The following is a 26827-nucleotide window of genomic DNA, read 5'->3' on the forward strand; positions in this document are numbered from 1 at the left end:
CCGGCTGTCCTCATGCCGCTGATGGTGTACCGTTGGTGCTGCCTTAGACCTTGCCCACAACTCACCTTAACTCATGGAGATTGATGTTGTAAGTCAATGTACTGTATCTGTTTGCAGAACTTGTTTCCTCCTTCCATAGGATAAAATTGCAGAACTCAGAAATTGCACTGTGTCCACTTTTTAAAGTGAAAAGAATTAGTATCTAAAAATGTACTTACCCGAACGATTTTTCTCTGATGCCTTAACATATATAGAGATACCTGCTATTTTTATAAATTGGTGTGGATCTCTTTCTTGAGTCATGTTGTCATTTATTATTCATTGTCTGTATTTGCAAATGTCTCACACTCCTCTGTGCTAAGCCTAAGGCTGCTCCACCAGACTACCCCCAATAGAGCACTTTGGGATTACATTGTAAGCACTGTCCATGAGTAAGGGAACCCCTGGACTCTTTACACAGTATATCAGATTATTGATATAGCACATAAAAAGCCAGCTTCCTACAAAAATGGAATCGAGCCCGGGGGGGGGGGGGGGGGAGGTAAAGATAAATGAAAAAGTTAAAAAGACAAGAGGTGAGAAAATAGAACAAAGTGAAAATGGGAAAAAATTTGCAAAAGATTTTTTTTAAAACTGTATCTGAAACTTGTGTGTGTGTGTGTGTGTGATTGATTGATCACTGGTTCTAAACATTATAGGTTGGTTCTGTTGGTTAAAATACAGACTGTTGGGATCCAGGTGTAGGCTTCAGGTCACATGTTCTAAGTCCAATCTAAAACCTCAGTGGGTTAATGCATCTACTGCAAAGATCTCTGTGCATCCTGCTGGTCTCATCTAATCCCAATGAAGATTAATACACTTTCTATAGAGATTGGTGTGTAGCGCAAGGATCACAGGCTTCAATCTAGTGAAATTGATTGAGCTAAATCACCGGTGGGAGCGAAGCTGTAACCTCTAGGGCACACGTCCCAGTCCAAGTGAGATAGATCTTTCCCAGTTGTGCATTAATAGAGTTGTATGCTCTCTCACTGTGTGATTACAAATACCAAGCTTCCGATAGTTAGCGAACTTGTTTAAATATTATCAGTGAAATACAGACATGTTAACCTATCAATTGATTATGTAGTTGGGCTATATATTCGTATATGCAGTTACCAATGGTTCTGCGTAAACACTTAGACCACAAAAATGTCTTCTGCAAAAACAGACTCCAAAATAGACAGCTAAAATCTTGACTTGGATATGCTCCCTATACATTTTTGTACCTGTATTTAATTCCAAATTCAAGCCACTCTCACATTCAAGCTTATTTTAGGATTGGCGGCATTTACTGTTTGCTATACCTTTGCGTATTTGAGGCCAAGTGCTTCAGAGAGTGGCTTTAGATGCAGGTCAAAATTTCAGTTGAATGATATTTACGCACGGCTAAAGATGTTGAAGGTCAGCGTTTTTGCTAAAGATGCTATTGTAGTCTATCTGCTCTATTCATAAATATTGTGCTGTGTTTTACGCTATAGTACTCCTGACTTACTCTTAAATTCCAGGAGTATACCAGCAGTACTTCAATAGTAGGTTACACTTACTTATAGCAAAATCTTTGTGAATCGAGCCCTAGATTTCCAAAGGCTACTGTGACCTGTACTTGAAAGGCCAAATAAATACAGGATATTTTGTTCTTTTTGCCACACGTCTGACCATAACCCCACATCTGGTGATTGCTGCTTCGGTGCCTGTGTCGTCAACTATTGCACCCCAGATCATAGTTCATACTTTATTGACACTTTGCCCCTGTTGTCCCCACACACTCACACTTATCTCATCCCCCATCTTCGCATTTATGGAATATCTTTCTGCCATTTTGCCCTAACATTTACTGTCACACCCCAGCGTGTTCCCATCATCACCCCCTTATATAGATGAGACTGCCAGGCCCCCAATCAAATAATACTCTTGGACGTTTTGTGGTTTTATTGACCGTGTGAGAAGGCAGCATAACACCCCTGCCTTTGGCATGAGGGTCTTAGGATCAGTCGTCTTTGGGTAGTGTCTGGTCAGCATCAGTTGTGTGTCGGCGGTACTGTATTTTGGATTTCCATGGGACTCAGAGGCCCTCAAAGCAGTATGTCTCTGGTAATGAAAGATCACAGTAATTTCCCCTTTCAGTACTGAATCCCAGCCAGGTGAAGCAGGGACCTAGCAGCCTCTCGTGCTTCACTGTCCACCTCCACCAGACCCATGGCCTCGATGCACCAGTCCAGTCGGCTCCCGGTGTGGTCTGAGAAGACCAGGAGCTCCAGGCAGCCGCCATCCTCAGGTGTGCCTGGGCCCGAGGTAAACAGCACTTGCTCCGCACCTCCTTGCACCAGCTGGATGTTCACGATGCTGTAGGTGTGGTCCTTATTATGAGGCCCTGCTAGCTGTAGAAGGTCACTTGTCTGCCCACACATGTCCGTTCCTTCGCCTATGGGCAAAAAGAAAGGTGATTGACCATTATTTAAGACAAAAGTGCATGAGATTCCCTATTTTCGTCCACCCCAAGTTTTGAACCAAGTATTGTTATTTTCACTATTTCTTTATTACAGATTTTGGCATTGTACCAGGTCACAATCTTGAAATCACTTTAAAGCCTGATCTCCCAAACCCCACCTCCCTCCCATAAAATAATATTTTATTATTAGGAACTTTGGAAATATCATAATTTTTAGGTCGAGCCTAGAGGCAGTGCACATGCGCTGCTCTGCGAGGCATGCTGTAATCCCTCTGGGAAGTTTGAAGACACCCACCACACGCCCACTGTTTTGGCTGCTTGGTCCGCCTTTACAAATTCCATACTTTTAGTTGGGTAATTGAGTACTAATGTCCCACCTTGTGGCTGTTTTGTTCCCGCCCTGGTGACCGCCCCTGCTACATGGATCCTTTCGATATGGGCCATATGTTTTGGGAAGCGCACTACTTTTTCTTTGTGTCAACTTGTTTTTTAATTTTCTGTTTTGCTTTACTTTGCTCCCACCCACCTCCCGTTGTCGTGTTCACCATGCTCCCGCCCCCTCCCGTTGTCTGCATTCCCTTTGTTCCCGCCCCCTCCTACTGTCAGCATTGCCTTTGTTCTAGACCCCTCTCGTTGTCCATGTTGTACCCAGATGTGTACAGACACTGCACCGCTACAAGCGCTCTATCAAACTCGGTATTGTCATCTCATCGTTAGAAGAAAAGCAAAGCTACAATCCATAGAGCCTTGTAAAATGGCCGAATCAGTGGAAACACCACGGCTGTTATTTCCACTGACATAACTTTCCCTCTTAGAGGAATCTGGAACATTTCAAATAATAACAATTTAGGTCTATAATTCGAAAATCATTGCTCAGCACAGCTCGTTGGACAGAGAGGGTTTTACCACTATGTCAAAACGCAATGTTGACATTTCGGGATCACTAGTGAAGCCAACCTACTTTTGTAAAAGAATGCTGTGGCCCAAAACCGCATGTAATTGAGGTACGGCACCGAGAACGGACATTCCAACTCCCCGACTGTGGGTCTTGAGGGAACGCAACCGTCTCTTGCTGGATGCACATCAAGACTACGTCACTGTGGGCCTTGAGGACACTGCCCAGGCACTCTTGTTGCGGGCCTCGGAGGCTCAAAATAGACTACTTTGTGTGCACCTTGATGACACACAACCTCAGCAACTCGGGCTTTGGGCCTCGCAGCTGTATAATCCCTCACTCTGGGCCTGCCAACAGCCCACCCCATGGTTCGGTGGGCCTCCCGAAAGCATACCGCAATTTCCTCAATTGCGGGCATTCAAGGCACATAGCTCTGGCCCCTCTTGCCCTGGACGCATACACAATTCCTCCACTTTGAGCTTTGAGGAAGCAGCCGTGCCACTCCGTGGACCTCAGAAACATGCATCCCAACTTCATCACTGTGGCCCAGAGCGCACACATCCCAAGCCTGGAGGTACCTCTTGCTGGAGGCCTCACCGCTGGCAGAACTGCAGGCATTACAGTCCACGTTCACCACGGGCCTTGTAAGAGCTTGGCCCGACTATCTTGGAGTAGGCCTCGCTGTTTAAGATAGAGAGCCAGCAATCATTGTATTGCAGTTAAATTCTGCCGCCTATTTTAACATTCTCCGGACACAGGATCACTTTGAATTAATGATATGCTCTTGGTTGCAGCAAAGGCGCAGGTTCCTACAGGTACCTTGGGCTGGACGACGATGCGCCCTGCATCACTCACTACATACCACATCCTGTCCATGATTTACGCAGCTTACAAGAATACTTGTCTACCACGACTCCAGGTTTGAGCCACAAAAAGTGTCAGATTTTCATCTGCCGTTCTACTTTCTGACATGTTCACCCAAGTAATACAATCTACCCGTACATGATATTTTTGGCTATGCATGGCACCATGTCAGGCGAATAACTAGCACCAGCAGAAACGTGGAATTATAAGGCAGAACCAAGGTACTGGCCTAAGTCACGGAGGTAGAATAAAACCAGCGTCGGATTGGTAATGCGGGCATTCGGATACTGACTGATGGGCCGGTATCTGAATTCCAGCTGTGAGCTGCTTTTTTGAGCAGCCTGGGGGCCCGATTTGGGCGGTTTCTGCGTTGTTCGATGCAGCCTGCGGCCCAGTGGGTGCCTGAGTGGTCTTTCTGGAGATAGATGGGCGTCCATTACGTCCCTTTTATCAAAGGCAGAGTTGTCACTCCCTTTCTCTCGCTGGGACGGCCATTAATATATGCATATTGAGCAGGGGCAGGAAGCCTGAGCAAAAGTGGCCTCACTTGTTTAAGGTGTGTTTCACCAGTGTAAACTAATCCGTGCATTTTTTTTAAACCCACCTCTCCCCCCCCACCTTTTTTTTCAATTTTGCCGAAGCAGTGTTTTGCAGAAAGGCAATATGCAAATGTGGGCCACTTTTTTTAGCGTGCCCGGGCCTATTTTTAATCTCAATCCAACCCTGAATATGCCAAATGCATTTGCAATGCAATAGGTCTCGCATTTGCAAGAGTTTAAGCTATTGGCATTGTAAATGACAATGCCTTTTATTTATCTGTTTTAAAAATCACACATATGTAAAAAGCATCGTCATTGTCAATGGCAATAGCTCAAATTCTCGTAAATTTGAGACCTGTTGCATTGTTAGGTGAGCCTGTCACTAATGTGGGTTTGCATGTGATTTCATAAAGGAACAACTTTTTGGAAACCCTGTTTTGAGAAACCGTTTCACCTGAACTGTTTAATCAAAACTTTCAAGAAGAATGGCGTTCAGTAGAAAACAGTGAATAAAGTTGCTTTTTCGTGTGTTTATTGTGTAAAATGCAGTTCATTTTGATCCTGAATCCTCTCTTTTGGTCTTTTTCATTGGGCACTATTTACTTTCTTTTAATTTGCTACTCCTCCTCAAAATTCCTCCTTCTATCATTTTTTCTACCATGTTCCTTGCGTCTTGCTTTTTTATGGGGGTCTAGTCCTCAACCCATTCCATCTGTCCTTTTTAAGCTGAGCTTTCTTTACCTGTTGCTTGTGTTCCTCCTTTTTTCGTGGCCGTCAGCTTATGTACCCTCATTCCTCGTCTTCAACCTTCCACTAATCCGCCTTCTACTGCCTGTATCTCCTTATATTGTTTCCACTTCATTATTAAAACGATTTCCGTTTTACTATTGGCCCCAAATTATTTATTGTAATAATGCAATATTATGTACTTTTAAACCGTTCTTGCAGGTTTCCTATTATTTTCAACCAAACTGTATTTCTAATAATCGGTTCTCCCCCCCAAAAAATTATTTTTGATTATTTGGGTTGTTTTTCTTTGAATTTACATACTACATTAATGTGGACCCAGAAGCTCTCTTTTCTCTTACTTTCATCAAAATTCCAATTCTTGACTGCAACATGATGTGGGATCAATACATCCCTCATTGTAAATATGAAATTGTAATATTTATGCCAAAGAACATACCTCTACTGTACTGTTTCTTGCAAGAAATTGATAGCACTAAAACCTTTTCCCAAGTTTAAAGAGGTATAGTCAATGCATTCGGAAAAGAAGCCCACCAGTACCATTTCTTCTATGCAAATATTCATAGGACCAACAAAATTCAAGGTCGGTCAGGAAGCTTTACGTAACTGAAAGACACATTTTGCCATTTCCAGTGCAGAGTACTTGTGCTCATTATACTGAATGACAAGCATATCGATACTGCCATCAATCGTGGCCACCAATATGTTTTAGTCTGCTTGTTTGCGGTCCAGGGAGGACCTGGCTTGGCAGGTCAGCCTGGACAGTTCCCATGAGGCACAGGGTCAAGACTGATTTGCATATGGCTGGGTCTAAACTGGGGTGGCATGGTGAGCAAAAGAACGATGGATTTAACCCAGATGTCTTGACTGTGGGTGAATGTTTGATTTGCTCTGCATTCCGTCCAGCATCCTTGTGTCTTTTGCTTTGTCGCCCTAAGTGCGCCGGCCTTGCCCAGGCATGGGTCCCAGGTTCACTGTGCCATTGGATTCAAGCTAGCCTGGCTGATGAGGGGTGATGTCTAGACACCAATCCCAGGATGCATGTTTCCGGTCCAGGGATGACCTGGCTTGGCTGTTTGGGCTGGACAGTTCCCATGAGGCACATGGTCAAGACTGATTTGCATATAACTGTGTCTAAACTGGAGTGGGGTGGTGAGCAAAAGAAGGATGGATTTAACCCAGATCTCTAGACTGGGGGTGAAAGTTTGATTTCGTCCATCATCTTTGTGTCTTTCAACAATATGTTTTAGGCAGTTTCTTCTTTGTAGATGTCATGCTTGGGTCCAGTGGGAGCTGTCTCAATCAGCATATCATGAGCACTCTCAGTATCTCATGAGGGAAAACAAAATATCTCAACATAACAAGTTGCCCTGCAAAGGCACCTCTACCAGATGATTCTTTCCAATAAGGCTGCAACTCTTTGTTCATGTTTCTCTTTTGGCCAACCTTGTATAAGATGCTCGACCGCTTCAGACAGACCCTCACCAGAATGTACAGCACCTCCCCAATGTCCTTGGGGAATTTCTCCCTTAATCTTTCCATGACATCCTTCGGCTTGCGCTCTCTGTTCGGTTTAGGTTCTGGAGATCCATGGACAATGATAGAACCTCGCTGGAAGTTAAGCCCATAACCTGAACCCAAGGGATGGCCCCTCTCCCTGGCATTAGCGCCTCTGACAATCTGACGACACATATCTTGTATGTTCTCAATCTGTTGTGTCGCCACAGCGCTGTCATTTGGCCCCTTATCACGGTCTCCTCTATAGACAATTGTTATACATCTTTGTATAGTCTTGCATAGGCTTCTTAGGCTTAATTATTATATATTTTGTACTAGCTGTTCTACATATTTCCTACCATGTACAGACTATTTTCATTTTGTGAAGTGCTCTGATGCGCATGCGCCTATATAAAATCACTTAGTAAATAAATAAAGTACAAAACATAGTAAATATGATGCATTCTTATCCACTGTTCCCCTTTTCTTCTTCTGTTTTCATAATATTACACTTCATAGAATTGCTTTCTTTCATTTTTGGGGTATTATAGGTCATATCATGGTAATGCATTGTATAGCAATAGCATATTTTAAACACAAAAATACATAGTATATATGCACATGCGCACAGTGTAAAATGCTATGTATTGCCACTGCTGTATGTGTGGGAAGGATCATGATGTGCATGTAACACAATAATACACTCGCCTCCATTTTTGTGGGTGTGGGGGACGAGTTTGAAAAGCAGATATAATTTTGGTTAAAAACTGCAGCGATGTCGCTCCAGGAGTGCCAGATTCGGGTTCTGCTTGTGTTCACCGGCCCTCTGGTGCTAATCAGCTCCATACCAGCTACCTGTGGCGGCCGCTTCAGGCCCAGGTTAGATCGACACCTCGGCTGGAGTGTTATTTCCACCTCGGTGTTTGTCTCAGCGCCTACACACCCAGCATCACCATTGCCGTCGGTTCCCATGGAAACCTCCGTTGCTAAGGATTTTTTGTACTCATTTGAAGTAAGAAAAAAATGAATAAAACCATCCGCTCGGAAGCGACATTGACGAGTGAGAAGGGAAGATGTGTGAAAAAGTGCACCTGCTGTGATACAGGCACAGATGCGCCTGCGTCTATGCAGCTATGCCTGCGTATGTAGTTGCGTCTATGCCTCGCCTTTTGGGGTGTAAGTGTTCTCTGGGTCTGACTCTGCCCTGAAGCCAGTTCTAATCCAAATGCGCGTGCTTGTGTGTTGCTGTGGATATGAACAGTGCGCTGCGATCTGGAGCTCCTAGGCGCACTGTAAAGTGGACCTGCTAAAGAGGCAGATGTGTAGGGTGATGGAAGAAAGAGAGAGAAGGTGGCCTCAAAACCAGGCACCCTTGATAGTAGCAGTGCTCAATTTGTAGAAAATTATGTGCCAGGGCTCTCGTCAGGAGGCTGCTGCAGCTTGCACCGCAGATTGCCCCTGCCAGCCTTCAAATAATGGTAACAACACAGCTACTAACCATCACACTCCTACAAGTGTGACAATTTGGACTTTTTCAGGCCCCCAAAGCTATAAGAATGACTTGGGAGGCAGGCAATAGTCATTGTTGATGTACTTTGAATTAATACTTAACTGTTGTTGAGGTCATCTCTAAATTGGCCACCTTGTGGCAGACTGTCACAAGCACCGGTGCTGATAATTAAGTGCCGGTGCTGAGCACCGGAAACCACATGCTCAAATTAAGCACTTATTAGGCAGCCCCGTTTTGGGCACGGGTGACGGCAGGGTCCAAAGGAAATCTTTAGGATAGTACTTAAAAAAATACTTTAAAAAAAACTGCATTTCATATTGGGGCCCCTGTTGTGCTGCGATACTCTAATTTATCACTAGGAGTTACTGCTACACGATCTACACTATTGCCACTAGATGTCGCTGCTGCATATAGTGTAATAACTAGTTGCTTAGTGCCTCTGATGCCCATAATAACATGTTTTCCTCCTTACTGGCCCGGTCCGTGGAATTCTGTATCAGGGGAGGACCAAAGTATGCGGCAAGGTTGCCTAAATTATGTAAAACAATGCAAAGTAATTGGGATAATGAGGTATATTTTATGATAGTATTATTTTATCATTTTTACGTTTTTGCTCGTTAATCATATGGCAAAGGTTCAACTCAGTACCAGTTTAACACCCAAACAAAGCAATAAACGAACAGTAACAATTCAACCTATGCGAAAAGCTATCCACTGTGCTGCAACAAGGTGTCACTGCGTTTCCAGAAACTTTTGATCCGTCTGAGCTAAACGCAATTTGTTTAAAATCTGCAAATTATGGAGAAGATGATGCATTACGTTGCATGCAGTACTTCTAACATGTTTTGAGATTGGACTACAGCAATCCTAATGCATTGTAATCCTGATGAAGGGCTGATTTGCCTGCCAAGGATTGTAAGGGTGAAGTGTTACCACAGTATGACTAATGTTGCTTCTTGTCAAGATCATGACAGTATGGTTTCGTTCAAAGCACCTAACACACCAGTTTACTATACACCAATCCACATCACACAGAATTTGCACAAAATACGCTTCATTTCATGGACTCAGCCCACTTACTCCAGCCTACGTGAGACCACCAGGTGTACGAGTGCTCCTAGGATGTCAGGAAATCCTGATGTAGCATAGATATTTGCTTTGCTGGCATGAGCTGTGTGGGTGTCCAAGGGTGGCTGGATATAGAGGTGGGCGAGCCACTGAAAAGCTCAGGCCGGTATCAAGTCCGACTCCTGGCTCTGCTCTCCCTTTTAATTTGTTGGCTCACCAACTTCTGGCTGTATATGCGGCTCACTCACTCTCTGCAAAGCATCCATCATTTAGTAGGGTATTTTGCTAACGGTTGACTGAGAAATACCACACACCAATCCTACTATCTAGGCCAGATCCCATGCACAATATCACTTTATTATATATCTTATGTCTTTAGTACTGTATTCATTTTACTTGCTACTGTACTTTTGCTTGATTCTGCTAAATAAAAATAAATTTAAAAAAACAATCCTACTATCTGCTGTGTGATACCTGTTACCAAGAATTTTAGTACTGCTAGCATTTTCGCGCAGAGAAGATGGTATTCAATCCCCGTGTTGGGTTCCAGGGTACCCAAAACAATAAAAATCTGTTTTGTATATTGTATCCTCTGGAACTGAAGCTCACTCACGTTTATGAAAAGGGGGGGCTCTTGGCCCCCCCGCCTGCATGGCGGTGCGGCGACCTCCCCCTTTCCTTCCGGACCTCTCGGTGGTGGGGCGTGTCCTCTGGGGCGCGCCCTGCCACCGATTGGTTGCCACCTTGACCCGGATGTCGTTAATCGACGTCCGGGTCGGAGGGGAGGGGGCGGGCCACTGTGGAATAAAGAGGCGGGGAGCGCCCAGGTGACCCCCTTGTTGCCTGGACGCTCCCCCACAACGGACGTGCCCTGCGTTCGGGGCTTCGATTTTTCACGTGTCTTCTTGATTCCCTTCTGCAGGTTTCGTCGTTACCCAGCGGATAGAGCGGAGGATCGTTGCGGGGAAGCTGGTGCAGATCCGGCTCGAAACGAGGTCTGGTGCCGGAAAGAGGTTTTCGTGTTGGTGGCGTGCGGGAGCCTTCGTTAGCTCAGCGGGGACTGTTGCGAGGTATTGCGAGGCAGCGGGTGGGGTGCGGCAAAAAACGCCGGCAGAGCGGTTGTCCCGCCCATTCTCACTGGTGCTGGGGTAAGTTTCTGGCAGAGGCTGTGGCGTGACCTTGAGAGCTGCTGCCTTCGGACCGGGGTACTCGATCGTCATTTAGTGGGTCCCTTTATTTTCTGCGCTAGATACGGCAGCTCCCCGTAGAACCCAGCCAGACAAAGACCTTCTCCTCCCCCCCCCCTGGTTCTCGCCCGAGCTCCGTGTGGAGAGAAGCGTCAGTTACAACAACTGGAGCCTGTTAGGAGGTTATTATTTTATTGGAAGTGGGGGTGCTTGGAGAAATAAGCGCGCGCAAAGGGCATTAAAGGCTGTAATTAGTGAGCATTATAGATTAGGTGATTCTCGAGACAGGAGTGTGTACAAGGGTAGTGGACTGGGCAGTCACAGAAAGTTAGCGCTTGTACATACGTGTTTACCTTTATACACTCTGCTTTCACATCTGTGTGATTTACCACTCCCAGGAATTAATATATGTTCTATTTTAGGTGGGTTATTACTGCATTGCTGTTTTTTCCCGAGGTAAGCTGAGTGGTGGACGGCGGTGTTGGACGCAGGTCTATTTCCGGCTGGGAGTACGCAGGATTCGAACGGTAAGAGGAGAGCGGGGGGCTCGCATTGCATTGCTTCTGGTAGCCGCCGGGTGGGTCTACGTTAGAGTTCACTCACCCCTGACAAACCGGATAAGCCGGGGCGTTGCGGTTACGGTTGCATGGTGCTTACAGCCCCCTGTACATCCTCCATCTGGTGAAGGTAATAAGCGCACTTACACTTGTGTCGGAATATTAGGAGTGTAGGGCGGTGCACCTCAGTCATGCCGGGGTTCATGGGTAGTAAAGGAGGGTCCAGGATGGAGGTTATGATGCAGGCCATGATGCGGGAGATGAACAGCATTAATAGGAGGTTGGGGAAAGTGGATGAATTAGAGGCCCGCATGAATGAAAGGTTTGCTGATCCCCCAGGGCCTTCAGCCAGGCCCACACGGCAGCGAAAGGCACCCTTGCCAAGGGGGGATTTTGCTAGCCCACCAAGGAAGTCTAAGGCCAAGAAGCCTAGGTGCAGTGCCTCAGCCCCGGTAGTTCCGGTTTCGATCCACCCCGCACCCGCGGTTCCGGTACCTCTTATACCTGTGCCGATAGTTCCTGCGCCGGCTCCGGCCACGCCGCCGGCGCTACCTCCTGTGGGGCCTGTTTCCCCACCCGCGGTACCGGTGCCGGGCCTCCCGCCGCCGGTCACTCCCTTGCCTGCCATACCAGTGCCGCCGGTCACGCTCCCAGGGGCGCCCGTAGCCCCAGATGATAAACCGGATTCGGTCCCTGCTGAATTGGTATCTTAAATAGCGGCCTTATTGCCTTGGCTACAAAAGGGGGGCGTTTTACCTGCTTCAGCAGATCCTGCTGCGGATGCAGCACAGTTGGTAGAAAGGATTAAATCGGCAGCGGCGGCTGACAGAGCTGCGGTTCCCTCATCTTCTTCACTTACAGGTTCCAGCCCCGCCCAACCGAGCGCAGATGGTGGTCAACCGGCCCGCGTGCAAGGAAATGGTAAGGAGGTGGCGCTGCCTCTCTTGGGTGATGGGTCAATGCCCTCCAGGAGTGAGAATTTGGCACAACATGTGTCCCAGGCAACGAAAGAAATGATCTGGGCGGGAAAATATATTTACATTTTTTCATTGCTACTTGATAACAGGGAAATGGAACATGCAAAGTCACTAAAGGAGTGGATGCATCCTAGTGAATGGAGGGCACAGTGTTCTAGATTTAGGGTAGAGGAAACTTTGCTCAACTGGGTTAGGGCTTTCGCAGTATTCACGGCCATCATGGCCGAACGGCCTCCTAATGTGCAGGCGCCATTGGCTTGCTACCAGAGTAGGATTGTGGGGTGGAGCGAGCAGTACCCGGGGGATGCCTGGAAGGAGTATGATGTCAATTTCAGGAAAGCTAAAGAATTTGACACATCACTGACATGGGACAGGGTTGACTCTGTGTCGTGGCATAGGCAGTTCTCAGGGAGCTCAGCCCCACCCCAGTCCACCAGTGCGGTCAGGGGGTACTCCACCAGACCCCAACACTCCTTTCGGTCGGCTCAGGGGAGCGAGGTCCCGGGTAGGAGTAGGGGGGGGGGGGTCTGAGAGAAAAGGGGTGTGCTGGGATTTTAATAAGGGCACCTGCACGAGGGCCCCTGGCACCTGTAAATTTAGACATGCATGTTCAGTCTGCGGTCACCCCTCCCACCCCGAGTCATCTTGCAGGTCTAAGCAGGGCAACCACAGTCAGAGGGGGAGGAAGAAGCCAGAGTAGTGTAGATAATTTGGCTATCCCCACCCTTATAGATGTTTTGGCTATGATCCCCTGGTTGAATAGGTACCCGAATCACACAGCGGCCACTCTACTTCAGGAAGGTTTTTCCCAAGGTTTTAGGATCCCGGCAGGGGGGTACACAGGTAGCGCACATTGCAGGAATCAACTGTCAGTACAGCATAACCCCGCAGTGGTGTCTGCTAAGATTAGCAAGGAACTGTCCTTGGGTAGGATAGCTGGCCCTTTCCAGAAGGTGCCGGTCCCCAATTTTGTGTGTTCTCCACTAGGGGTAGTACCCAAAAAAGAGAAAGGGGAGTTCAGGCTGATCCACAACCTGTCGGCGCCTAGAGGAGCGTCATTGAATGATGCGATTGATGAGGGGATTTGTAGTGTAAAATATGCCTCATTTGACCAGGCAGTTGACTTATTGCGGGCACTGGGGCCAGGGGCGATGATGGCAAAATCAGACATAGAATCTGCTTTCCGTCTCCTCCCAGTCCATCCTCTGGACCACCATCTCTTAGGTTTCACTTTCGATGGCAAGTTCTATATGGATAAATGCATGCCCATGGGCTGTTCCATCTCACGTGCCTACTTTGAGACGTTTAGCTCATTTTTGGAATGGGTCATGAGAGAGGCGACGGGCCACCGGCAGGTTATGCATTATCTGGATGATTTCCTTTTCTTAGGTGCGGCGGGATCTCAGGAGTGCGCTTGGGCGTTGCAGGAATTTTGTGTGCTCATGCGGGCTTTTGGGGTCCAGCTAGCGCCGGGGAAGACGGTTGGACCGTCCACCTGTTTGGAATTTCTTGGTATCGAAATTGACTCAGTGGAAGGATGCTTCAGGTTACCCATGGACAAAGTGTCTAGGTTTAGAGCCGCCCTACGTCAGTGCCTACGCAAAGACAAGGTTACATTGCAACAGCTACAGGAGGTCGTGGGGCAATTGAATATTGCGCTTCGGGTCATCCCAATGGCACGCCCTTTCTCGCGCTCCATTGCCCAAGCTATGAAAGGGTTACGGGAAAAACATCACCACACAAGGTTGTCATCTGAGGTTCGCCAGGACATGCTTATTTGGATGGCATTCCTGGAAGATTTTAATGGCAGAGTTGTGTGGTCAGGTCCTCCCACCACATCAGCAGAATTGGGCTTATGGACGGACGCTGCGGGGAGTGCGGGCTTTGGTGCCATCCTGGGGACCAAGTGGGTCGCCCAGCGGTGGCCGGCGGAATGGAGAACACGGGGTCTGACCGCCAATATTGGCTTTCTGGAACTCTTCCCGATATGGGTAGCATTGATGGTCTGGCCGGAACACTTACGCAATCAATCCGTGGTGTTCTGGTCAGATAACATGACAGTTGTGGAATGTATAAACCAGCAGGGGGCACGCTTTCCATTAATACTGCGCTTAATAAAGGAGATTGTGTTGCAATGCTTAAAATGGAATGTGGTTTTCAGAGCCAAACATGTCCCTGGCATCCTCAACAATGCAGCTGACTCCCTTTCTCGCTTTAAAATGCAGGTTTTCAGGGAACATCTTCCTGCAGCAGACCCTCAGCCAGCGCAATTCCCGGCAGTACTTTGGCAGATTGGTGCCCCAGATTACAGGACCTCGTGGTTGCTAGCTTAGCCCCCAGGACCAGGGCAGCTTACGAAGGGGTGTTTTTGTCTTACCGGGCTTTTTTGGGGCAGGAATGGGAGGTTAGGTGGGCTCAGGAGGACAGCTTTGCAGCTTACCTAGAATCGATGCACAGGGAAGGGCGCTCAGTGGCGGCTGCGAGCAGACATAGGGTGGCGGTCTCCTTCTTCGCCCAGGGTAAGGGCATGCGAGATCCCACTAACACCTTTCTGGTACGCAAGGCCTTGAGGGGTTGGCGCCGTTTACAGGGTTACCGGGGTGATAAGAGAAGGCCCATTGGACTGGCACGGCTGACAGCCTTATTGGGGGCGCTACACGGTGTGTGTAGCTCACAGTGGGAGGTACTTTTGTTCAAAGCTGCATTTTCCCTGGCCTTCTATGGGGCTTTGAGGGTTGGGGAGTTAGTGGCTAGGTCGAAAGCGGATAGGGTGGGCGGACTACAGTGGGCCGGTGTGAAGATCAGTGAGGACGTTATGCGGATAACAATTCAGAGATCAAAAACTGATCAGGATTCTCGGGGTCACACCATAGTGCTCCACCGGGCTCGGGCCAACCCTTGCTGCCCGGTTTCTCACGTGGAGGCTTTCTGCAGGCAGCGGGAGGGCACGGCGGGGGGCGCACTGTTGTGTCACGCCGATGGTACACCATTGACTAGGTACCAGTTTAGACGAGTCTTGGAGCTAACGGTAAGACTGGCAGGTTTTGATCCAAAGGAATTCGGCACCCACTCATTTAGGATTGGGGCAGCAACTGAGGCAGTGGCAAGGGGTCTCTCAGTTGAGAATGTTAAGAGACTGGGGAGATGGTCGTCCGAACGTTACAAGAGTTATGTACGAATTGACATGTTGTGACAAGACGGTGCTCACGCCTGGTATGTTCTGGTTTTTTGCAGTTTCTCAAACCTGTCACGCAGGGGAGGAACTCGCCACCGGGCGCCGACGACCGACACCAGCACAGCACGGAGGACACAGGAAATTGGTGACTTGGATTGTGGGCCACTCTTATGTTAGGCGTGCGGAACATGTTTTTCTTTCAGGAGACCGTAGGACGAGGGCGGCGCAAAAGGGGTTTGATATCTCATTCTTCGGGAGAGGGGGTTTATGCCTCAGCCAGTTTCGGAATTTTTTCCAGGGACTCTTAGCTCAGCAGCTGCCCCCCGTCAGTGGTGATACTTCACCTGGGGGAGAATGATTTGGCCAAATTGGGGAGGTGCGTGCTTATTGAGGAGATCATTTCCACTGCGGGGTGGGTGGCCAGGACTTGCCCGGGTTCCACAGTAGTTTGGTCTCAACTTATCCCTCGGTGGCAGTGGCGAGGGGGGGGTCTCGGTCAGGGCGTTGAATCACTCGGTACGGAGGATCAACACACAGTTGGACAAATTATTTCGGGCCCCCCAGTTGCAGACGATTCCACATGGGTGTATCTGGGGCGAGCATTTTTACCTGAGGGACGGGGTGCACTTGACTGAGGCAGCGAACGTCTTGTGGTCTAATAATGTCTGGGCCTGGTTGGAGGGATTTGCAAAGTAAGCGCGCTCCTGGCTTAGGTCTAGGTAGAGGGGGAGGCCAGATCGTCGGTTAACAATGCTGGCCTGTGGCGGTAAGGTCATGACCGGTGAGCAACTATTTGAAGGTCTGAGGGGGCGGGCATCCTCCTAGGGAGGTTCCCGCCCAGGGGGAGGGGCCATTGGCCCCTCCTAGAACTTCAGGTGCAAGGTAACTGGTGCTTCAAAGGGGCGCGGGTTGGGGAGTCACGCTTTCCTTAGGCTGGTAGCCACCCCGCGCGCGCATACTCATGACGTCACCGGATGGCGCAGAGTAAGGGCCCTCCTTTAGTGGGTAAATGAAGTTCACGGCGTGGACCGGGTAATTACCGGGCCCGGCTGCGCATGCGCACATCTGTAGGGGAGGCGCAGCTAGTAGGACCTGACACCGGTTAGCGACCTTGCCATATGGCCCAGAAATGTTAGTATACAAAAATGCAGAGGAGGATGTTAGACTCGGTTAGGAAACAATCTGTATTAGAGTCTTTGTTAAGGATAGTCACTCACACCTGTTGACAATAATGTATCTAATGTCCTGCTGATTTGTGTATAACTGTTTATTATGCAATTATAAAAAAATTTTGTTTTATAACTTAATAAATACGGCCGGGGGGTCTTGCGACCTCCCGCCTTCCAAAGATACCACGTCTATGTTCCTGTGTCCGGGGGTGGTGAGGTCATAGGGGGAGGGCGGTAGCCAGTCACTGACCATGTGGGTTCCAGCCTTTCTCTGTCAATCCTGTATTGCTGCACCATTTAAGGTCATTGATTGGTGGCCTGGTTTCCCACCTCATGCTGCATGGTTTGTTGTAGCAGAACATGGATCAGGCATAGCGTTTAGTGGCGTAACAGTGCTGCATCCTGGATGGTGTACTGCAGAATGAAAGTGTGAGCTGCAGCAATCAGCCTGTGAGAGATTCACCTCTCCATGGCCGTTCATGTAGGTCTGGCCCTGGGCGCCGGTGTGTGAGCTTTTATTTTTTTCAGATCAAAGAGAGCATGTACTGTTTTTTTGCTCCCAATATTGGGTTGGTCTTGAATTTTGTGTGTTTTTTTACATCTTTTCTTTAATTCTCTACACTTTTAGGAATTTTTATCACTTGATTCTGATTGGTGGTATTTCAACGTGGTATTTTCCACTGGTTTTTAATCACCTCTCATACTTGTAATTGGGTGTTAGTTATGTTTGACATGTGATAAATATTACATACGATAAATGGTGTATGCGTTAAATAGGGCACAGGACTACAGACATGTGGTATTAGCACATGCGTCAAATATCACGTGTTTTTTAACCTGAGATCAGACGATTTGTTAAAGTCATACAGTATTCGCCCTGGCATGCAGTAATGTGCCTAAGCAGCCTAACTCGTTATCGGGGCATTAGTCTGTGTGAGCAGGGCTGTTTCTAGTTCGTGTTTCTCCAAGTCAAACTGCTGTAATAAGGTACGCCATTTTGAAACAGTCACACTCGTCAAAATTGGCATTTTCAATCATCAGAGTAATACAGGATTTACATTGTTTGGAGGACACTTAACGTGCAGTGCAGTGCACACATATGGACCAGTGAAATTCAATGTTGGTGTTTCACTCTATCCGCGGGGACAAATTAAAAATTTTAGTTAAACAAATGCGGCGACTTCAACTTTCAACAGGTTGTTACAAGGTTTAATGTTTGTTCTGCTTATTAATGCCATTTGACCCGAGTTCCTTGCATGGAAAGGATAGATGTTTCTCTACTAAAAAACATAAACAGCAATAGACCTACATTACAACTCATATACAGAATTATGAAGCCACAGGTATGTATTCTAATTTAAAAAAGCACACACATAACTAACCCACAGGACCACTAGCAAAAAAAACACACGACTGCTCCGAGAGATACCAAAATAAATCAAACACATCAAATGCAAAGGGACATATGCAGCGAAGCGTGTTCGTGAACATTAACAGATATACATACAAAACAAGCCCATCAAATACATACACACAAATGGCTACACAGACAAGCTCAATAGTCAACACAAACAGAACTACCCATGAACATCTATACACAAATCTAACCAAGCAGAAGCACATAGACACAGACACACGTTAGCACACTATGAACACAAATTAGCAACAAAACAAACACCAACCCCATAGCTAATCCGATGCACAGTCAGAGATGTTAAAACAAATGATGCTAAACTCTTGTGATGTTCCACATTTCTATGATCATTTCATAAATCTCCCTGCACCAGATGGACAACGAAATGTGCCTGCGCGTATTGCTTGGCTTTCAAGCTAAGCTTTCCGGTCTTTTTTCTGATGTTGCAGCCCCATGAGCAGGAACCACCGAGAGACCTTTTTAAAAAATATATATATATTATCCCCATGTGGCTGCTTAGGAAATCTGGGCCATGAGTTCGAAAATATCATAGCTGTGGCTGTATGCATGAGAAAACGATCTCCACACACTCCCAGTTCTAAACGAAAACCAGCAAAATCATTTACCTTATTTCGGTATAAGCCCTTGGGATGGGAGGAGGCTGACAAGTACCGCCTATTTCTACCCGTTGACCTCACCGCACCTTTAAATAATCAAGGCCTTATTTATAAAAACTGTTGCATCGCTGCGACAAAACAGTTTTCACTGCACCCTCCTTGCGACACGTTGAATGCTCTGTATTTAATGTACAGAGCTCTATGTTGCAAAGAAACACAGATACGTCAGGAATGATGGCGTATCTGTCGGTGCAAAAGGCATGCATTGCCGGAGTTGTGCCGCAAGCATGACGCAACTCCAGCAATGGGTAGGCCTGTGCCTATGGCACTGCGTCACCCTTACGCTTGCCATGGGGCAGGCATAAGGCTTTGACGCATTGGCGTCCTAGAAGTGTCGCAGTGAAATATCATAGATTTCACTGCAACACTTCTACAAGGCTTTCTTGCTGGGGAACGCCCACCCTGCATTCATTATACCTAATGCAGGTGTAATGTGGCTTATGGCTTTACAAGGTGATGCATCTACCTAGATGTGTAACTTTGCAAATATGGCGCAACATGGCGAATTGTATACACTGCTGCTGCATCACGAAAAGTGGCGCAACGACGGCGCAAAAGTGTCGCAAGGCCTTCATAAATAAGGCCCACTGTTTCATGCAATGGAAGACCTCGACAAAACTCCTATGCCCTATTCGAGCTACCCATAATACTATTCAAATGTGGGGGGAATTTCCACCTGGTGGAACAAGGAACCAGTTTGTTGCCATTTGATCTAATATCTCCCTATGCCACCAGCTCGCGGTATGCAGTAGCCGTGCGGCCATGTAGAGCCATTTGAAGTGAGGGCGTCAAGCCCACCGTCCTCCTATGTGACCTGTAATTTAAGGAGAGCCCATCATATTCCCAGTTACAAGTAAGTCAGAGCAGAAGTTGGTTGGCACACCTTTGCTAAGATAGCGCCCTGTGCGGAGAGTGCCCTTGCTGATGGTAGTGAATCAAATGAGGCAGCCGGGGGCCCCTTTTGTGTTCACTGGTCAGTGCCCGGATGATCAGGGACTGGCCCCTGAACACAAACATTCCCAGACCTCTCCCAGCTCACCTAAATCATGATAGCTTAGCTGCCTCACCCAGGTGATGGGCCAAGAGGGCTCAGAGGGTGAAGGGTGGGCAAGGAAGGGGTCAATTGGGTGTTAAAAACATTGCCCGCGGTACGATAATGAATGACTAAAGCCACTTTAAACTGGCAAATCGGACAGGAACGAACAGCAAGGGGCAAAGACAAGGCTGGAGTAAGATGAGAATTGCGCTGTTGTTGGCATAACATTAATGCACACAGCTCCATGCGCCCCTCAGAAAATTGCCGGCCTGGGCCCGGCTCGCCAATGCTAAAGTCTGGCCCTGATAGTAAGCTATGTGGCAAGATCATTTTATGTTTTGTTAATAAAACTTATATACCACAGAATTACCATTGGTCTCATAGCTCTTATCTAAAGGTTAGAATACCATATTGCACCAGCTATTATTAAAAAGAGCCAGTCAGTCATGGCAGCTAGTGCTACTTTTCCCATTCAGATGCTTGGCAGTGGAGTTCAAAATAGCACAAGCTGCTATTGCCAGGCATTTAAAGAAGTTACTGAATACTTGAGTTGAATAGCTAAATCTGACAGGCCAGCATTACAGCTCAGTAAGGGACAGGGCACAGATTTTGTTGGCGATTAATTAACTGGCTAGATAGAACAAAGGCAACTCCTTAGTAGACTCCAACATATCAGAGAATGTCTCCGGGATATATTTATGTGCAGCAAAATATTGTTGGCATATAAGGAGAGAATGCGGTTGTGGTTTGGGACTAAGTTTCTGTTGGCAAGACTTCTGTCTCAACACAGATGACAATAGTTATAGTTAGCAGGATTATGGGGTAGCTGAGGATACCTCTGCCAGAAGTCAATGTAAATGTAAATTGATACTTGTATAGTGCACTACTCACCCGCAAGGGTCACAAGGCGCTCGTACGAATACCACTGTGGAACCCATCCTGGCTTTCCCTGTGAGGCGTCCACTCCTGGGCACCCCCAAGGTGGAGGCCAGGCATCCTTAGCGTTGTGGGGGCCGTTGTGGAGATTAAGCAAGCTATTGCCCAGAGTTGCAGAGTGGGACTCCATGATTGGAATGGCACCAAGGCGAGAATTTTCAGGTCCGTGGAATTTTTGAGCCAAAGACCCGCCGAGGCAGGGAATTGAACCCTGGTCCCGGGCCAGACCTCTGCATCAGGGTCTGCCGCTCTAATCATTGAGCCACACTTCTCCACTCTTAACCAGCTTTCTGATGGTATGAGATTTGTCTTGTTTATAGCTATAAGGTGTGAGAATTGTAGTTCAGACCAACTTCAGAGACTCTAAGCCCAGACAAACAGGTATCCATGATCAGCAGAATCAAAAGCATTGTTGGCATCCAAGCAAGTCACTCTCAGTCACCACGCCGGGCAGCGCTGGAATTGGAAAACTTAACTCTGGAAACCCATACATTAGGGGTCAAGGTGTACCAAGAAAAAGGGGGTGGAGTCACATGGGCGGAGTTATGAAAAGCAGTCTGACAGTCAACTTATACGTTTATTCACAAAGTCACAAACTGGCAATAAGGAGAAACGCAACAGTAAATCTGTTCTGGTTTAATTGGCTGCAAAGGCTGCATTTTTAAATATCTTATGGGGTTAAGGCACCTCTCAAGAGAGTTTTGTGTGTCCAGTAAATCTGAGGGAATATTAATAATGGTAAGATAACTCTGGTGGTTAAAGCCCTTGCTGTAAAGATCTGTGTTTTGTTTAGTAACAGATTTGACTCACATAGTAGTACAGAGGATTAATGTGTCTCCTGCAAATCTCATTGTGTACCATGTAGAGACAGACTATGTTATGTAGATAGGTAAGTTGGTCACTGCTTTTGACACCGAGATTATTATTGCAGTTCATAAATTGCAATCCTTTTAATACAGCACCCTACGCCGTGAACCTGCATCAAGCCCCGGCATGCAAAAGTGCAAAACATGGGTTTAGAACCATATTTTATTTTTCTCAGTCTGTTATCATAAGGCTGCTAAAATGGTTTCTTTGGGTAAGAATAAATTCTTATTAGTACAGACACCCCAAACGCTGCATTGGGTTTTAAATTCTGACTTTGTGTTTCTCCCAGCCATTCAATCTTAGTATATAATCCCTACCAGTAAAGACAATGTATGGCTCCTACACCTTGAAACCCTCTTTGGCTTATGTAACATCCTGTATATTAATTTACATATTTCTGTGATTTATTGTCGCTGTATAATGTGCGCATGTGATGTAAAGCACTCTGACATCCTACAGTAGGACGAGTAGCACTATAAAAGTATTAAATTAAAAAAAAAGTAAGTGCTCTTTAAATTGCTAACTGTGTAAATAGTTATACATACTGATACATCTGACAGTCTTACTGTGCATGCATATCTCTTTTTTTTTTTATAACTCAGAATCTGTTTAATAAAGTTTTCACATATCAAAACAAAAAAAAAAACCAGAGCAATGGCCTGGGAAGGCATAAAAGAAGTCAGCACCTCGAGCCTGGATCCCAAGCCCAAGAGATACATAGATACTGATTTAGGGGATACATCAGATTAAACAACAGCAGCGTCGAATTGACTCATGCATGCACATCTCTTACATGTAGGGGTTGCAGAAGGTCAAAACCTCCTACTAAATCATAGTTTCTCTTCAGTACTTTTGAAGTGATAACAAACTGTGTGCCTGTTTTACCCATAGTATTGGCATCTAGGTGTTAGGCTGCAGATAGCTCCCAGCCAGGATTATACAAAAACAAAAGAAGGGCTGATGGACCTTCAAATTTGCCCTTTGTTTTGGGCCTAGATGGAAGAGAAAGTAAAATTGCCCCCCTGCTGCTCTTAACTGAAAGGAGACAACAGGTGGATGTTGCCAAATTGTATACCAGCATTGGCGTAATGAAACTTGAGGAGGGCCCCTCCAAAGTACATGCAGGGACCCCTACCCATGCTTTGGAGCCAGTCTGGAGCTCTAAGACCAGGGACCTGTCAGTGCTGCAGGGGGCCCCTGGAGCTCCGGCTTCCCCGCACCGTGGGGGCTTTTATTACGCCACTGTGTCCAACTGTTGGCAATTTACACCAGGACCAGTTCAGCATATTTCACTGGGGCCAGACGGATTCCCGATCCGATGCAATAACAGCTGCTGGAGACTGACTCCCCCTTCATTCTAGCACTGAGATGGGCATTAATGCCATCTAAATACAAAAGAATGCTGTGCAAGTCTGATGGTTGGTTGCATCCTGGTTTACATTCAGCCTGGTTAGCAGAAACTACTGTTGGGTTTTCAACTGCTAGCTAGCTGCCTGCCAGTATTTTATAAGACGTTTTGCATCCGTGTTGACCATGGAATGTGATCTATTAGAGCCAAAGTCTCTATTACCCTTGTTCAGTGTGAGCAACAGCACTATCCACAATTCTCTCATCGACTGGGGTGCTTTCCTGTTCCTCAAGATTCAAGACTACTTCTAACAATATGAAACTCTGTGTGCTTCATAAAACATCTATCAGGTCTTCCCCATCTATTAGTCTATCTCTGTTTGGGCCCGTCATTGCCAAAGTTATGTCTACTTCAAGTAAAAGGAGTCCTAATGGATTTATAATACTGCCCAGTTTCCCCGAATAAAAGCCGCTTGAGCTCTGAATTGACCACAGGAATTTAGCAAAAAAACTCTGCACCCAAATAATGTATAGCTCTCTATCTAGCCATTTAAGAGTATCACGTGGTTGTTTATTAAAAGGGTTAATGCTATCAACTCTTATTCCTACAACCATCATCAAGGATATGAAGAGAAGGGAGAAAAATAACTATACTTCGTTCATTGCCATAGGTTTAGCCACCTCTTTTATGTGTGTGTTTTTGCAAATAAGCTGTCTGAATTTTATGGCTATGTAAATAAAACCAGATTATTTGCTTCTTAACCATATTGTTTATACCTCAGTCATTTTGATGGCAGTTGTCCAAAACCAGTCTTGCGCCATGTCGACAGGTAGGGAGCCATGTATTTACACAATCAAAGCAGAACACATCTAGTGAATTATTAAGGGTTCCATAGACTCATTAAGACATGTACTAACCATGCAGCAAATCAGGTGGGGGGCAATGTGGGTTCATTTTGGTAGATCTAGGATGACTGGCTGCAGCATTCTGTATGGTCTGAAGTGTTCTGAGTAGCTGGGTGGGGAAACCAGCATAGAGGGTGTTGCAGCAGTCGAGGCCGCTGGTGACGAGGGCCTGAGTGATGGGCTTTCTGGTGTTGGTTGGAATCCACCTGAAGATTCTGAGGAGCATGCAAAGTGTGTGGAAGTAGGAAGAGGCAACTGCATTGACTTGTCGTTTCATGGTCAGTTGTCTGTCACGGATGATGCCGAGGTTGCGTGCATGGCCAGTCAGTGTGGGTCCGAGTTCTGCAGGCCACCAGCTGCGGTCCCATGCGGAGGTGTTCTTCCCGAAGATCAGCACTTCAGTTTTGTCGGAGTTGAGTTGGAGGCACTTTCCTCTCTCCCATCTGGCTATGTTGGTCATGGCGTTGCAGAAGTTGGTTTTGGCATTCTAGGGGTCCTCTGTGAGTGAAAGGATCAGCTGAGTTTTGTCTGCATAGGAGAATATGTTGAGTCTGTGGGATCTGATGACATCTGCGAGGGGGGCCATGTAGATGTTGAACAGGGTTGGGGTGAGGGATGAATCCTGAGGTACGCTGCATATGATGCCTTTGGGTACGGAGGTGAAGGGAGGCAATCGGATGCTCTGTGTGCGTTTTGTGAGGAAGGAGGTGATCCACTTGAGGGCGTTTTGCTTTATGTCAAAATATTGCAAGAGAAGTAATATGTTGTTTTAATGGCTCCTAATTAGCCCAGGTGAATTTGGTTTCCTAACCAATTGGAGTTAGGTGTGAATCCTCCATGGAACTTCTCTTTCTTCTGTCCTAAACCAATAGCATCTTCAGTTTTCTCACCTCTGCTTGGTGGTCTGGCAAGTGAAAGGCTAAGTTTACAGGGTTTAGGATTATCTTTAGAGGAAACAGTTCAGTGTTTTAGAACAGTGTTAACTAGAAGATCTTATGAGCACCATTGGTCCTTTCACATTTGATGTACAACATACAGGTTGCAATCTTTATCTTGTCTTCAGCTCAGATGTAGTATTTTCTTCTGGATATTTTTCTTTTGGGGTTAGCTGTAGCCACGTTGAATGTCCAGTGGGCTGCAATCATAGCCTTTAGAGAACTGTGGGAAAGTTAGAAAATATTTCTGACTTAATAGGTTATTTAAAGGTCTCATCCTACCTCATTGTTCGTGGTACACTTTACTTCCATCAAGGGGATTTACCATTAGTATTCTTCAGCATCCACCCTTTGATTCTTTGAATTTAGAAAAGTTGAGGTTGAAAGTTGTATTATTGGTGGTGATCACCTCCCCGGGGAGATTAGGCGGTTTGGGCTTGATAATAAATTCTCTACCTTATTTGAGAGTCTTTCCAGATAATTTGTTTCCGAAACGGGTTCCTTTTCCGCCAATAATTTTTTCTTCATTTAATTTAGAACAGGAAGTTGTTGTTCCTGGTATCCCAGAATAATGTTATGATATACAAATATTTAGATGTACCTAAATCTCTACTATCTTCTTTTGAGTGTACATCAGAGATTCACAAATATTGTTCTTATTTTGCTACATTTGACACAAATACCAGTGGACTGAAACATTTAATTGCCAATCTGAGCAGATGGGTCAGGAGTACCTCTTCTGCCTAATAAACAGAGAAGGTCTGCAAAGGTGTGCTACTGCTACATGGGCCTTGACATCAGGTGCCTCCTTATTTAATATATGTAGAGTAGCGATGTGAACCTTATCGAATGATGATTTCTGATAAGACAGCATTGACAGTAGACCAAAATATTCTGTCAGCAGGAAACTATTATTCTGGTTGTTTCGAAATTTCATTATTGGCTTTCAGTAAATGACAATGGTGAAAGCCATACATTCTAATTGAGACTTCTTGCTGCAGATTAACCACCTTTTGAATACTTCCCAGGTGTCAGACTGAATCTGGAAACTTTTCAACAGTACCTCAGTGCGCTGGATGAAGGCACCTTGTGGCACTGCACGAATGTTGTCCTTCTCCAGAATTGATGTGCGCGGACAATATGGGCCAGCACAACCCGTGTTTCCAGGGTTGAATGCAATCTTGCTTCAGATCAAAGTTTCACCCGGCCATGCTCAAGCTCCTCAGATTTGAATATCTTATGACTCCCTCTGGGCCCCAAAGGGCGAGAGGTCCTCCATCTGGACCACCCCTGGCGGGTTCGCCCTCTGCACCAGTTGGACCTTCCAAGCCCATGCTTCTGACTCCACTTTCGACCCTACTTCCGGACCGACCCCGTTTGCTTTGATGCCAATGACGACTCACGCCGGAGGAGGAGGACCCAATCGTTCTCTCCATTGTCGAGTTGGCACAGCTCTTACCGCGATTGGAGTCATGCTTGATTCCACCCAAGGCACCTCTTTCCCCATTGGATATATCTGCACCTCAACAGAGGCAGCCCACTCCCCATTCCCTATATGGCACCGTCTCTGATAACGACTATGACCAGGGTGATGAGTTCGCTAAATCTTACAATGACAGCAATTGGTATGAGGACTTGCAGGAGGGTAGGGGCCTTGATACCTCTCCGGAGATAGTTCTTTTTTCTCCCAACGAACCAGCCACAGAGGAATCAGCATCTTACATTATGGTAATGTGTAGGGAAGTCGAAGTTCTAAACCTCTAGATCCCCACCATGGGGGTAAAAACTAATGTTCTTACTGAGGTCCTGCAACTGGGACATACTTCTACTGAGCCTATCCTCCCATTCAATGAGGTGCTAACAGACATTTTATTGGGGGCATGGGCCAGACCTTGTTCTGGCCCCCCATCAACCGACAAATTGTAAGGTCAGCCATCATCGCCCTACTCTGGGCGACACTGCTTCCTTCCACAGTACCCTTCTCCTGACAGCCTTGAGGTACATGCCTGTACAAGTCGGTCTAATACGAACACGTT

The 26827-nt window shown here is 46.6% G+C and overlaps 1 protein-coding gene across 2 annotated transcripts in view; it reads right to left on the reverse strand.

Moving 5' to 3' along the window:
* Window positions 1-1945: 1945 nt before the first annotated feature.
* Window positions 1946-26827, reverse strand: part of LOC146798673 (forkhead box protein N3-like) — an 81763-nt gene continuing 56881 nt past the window's right edge. For both annotated transcript variants that reach the window (XM_085625974.1, XM_085625975.1), the window contains exon 5: window positions 1946-2461. In XM_085625974.1, the coding sequence (XP_085482100.1) occupies window positions 2160-2461 (302 nt within the window). In that variant the 3' untranslated portion in view covers window positions 1946-2159. The remainder of the gene's footprint in view (window positions 2462-26827) is intronic.

This window comes from Triturus cristatus, chromosome 9 (assembly GCF_964204655.1).
Source record: "Triturus cristatus chromosome 9, aTriCri1.1, whole genome shotgun sequence".
Classification (NCBI taxonomy): domain Eukaryota; kingdom Metazoa; phylum Chordata; class Amphibia; order Caudata; family Salamandridae; genus Triturus; species Triturus cristatus.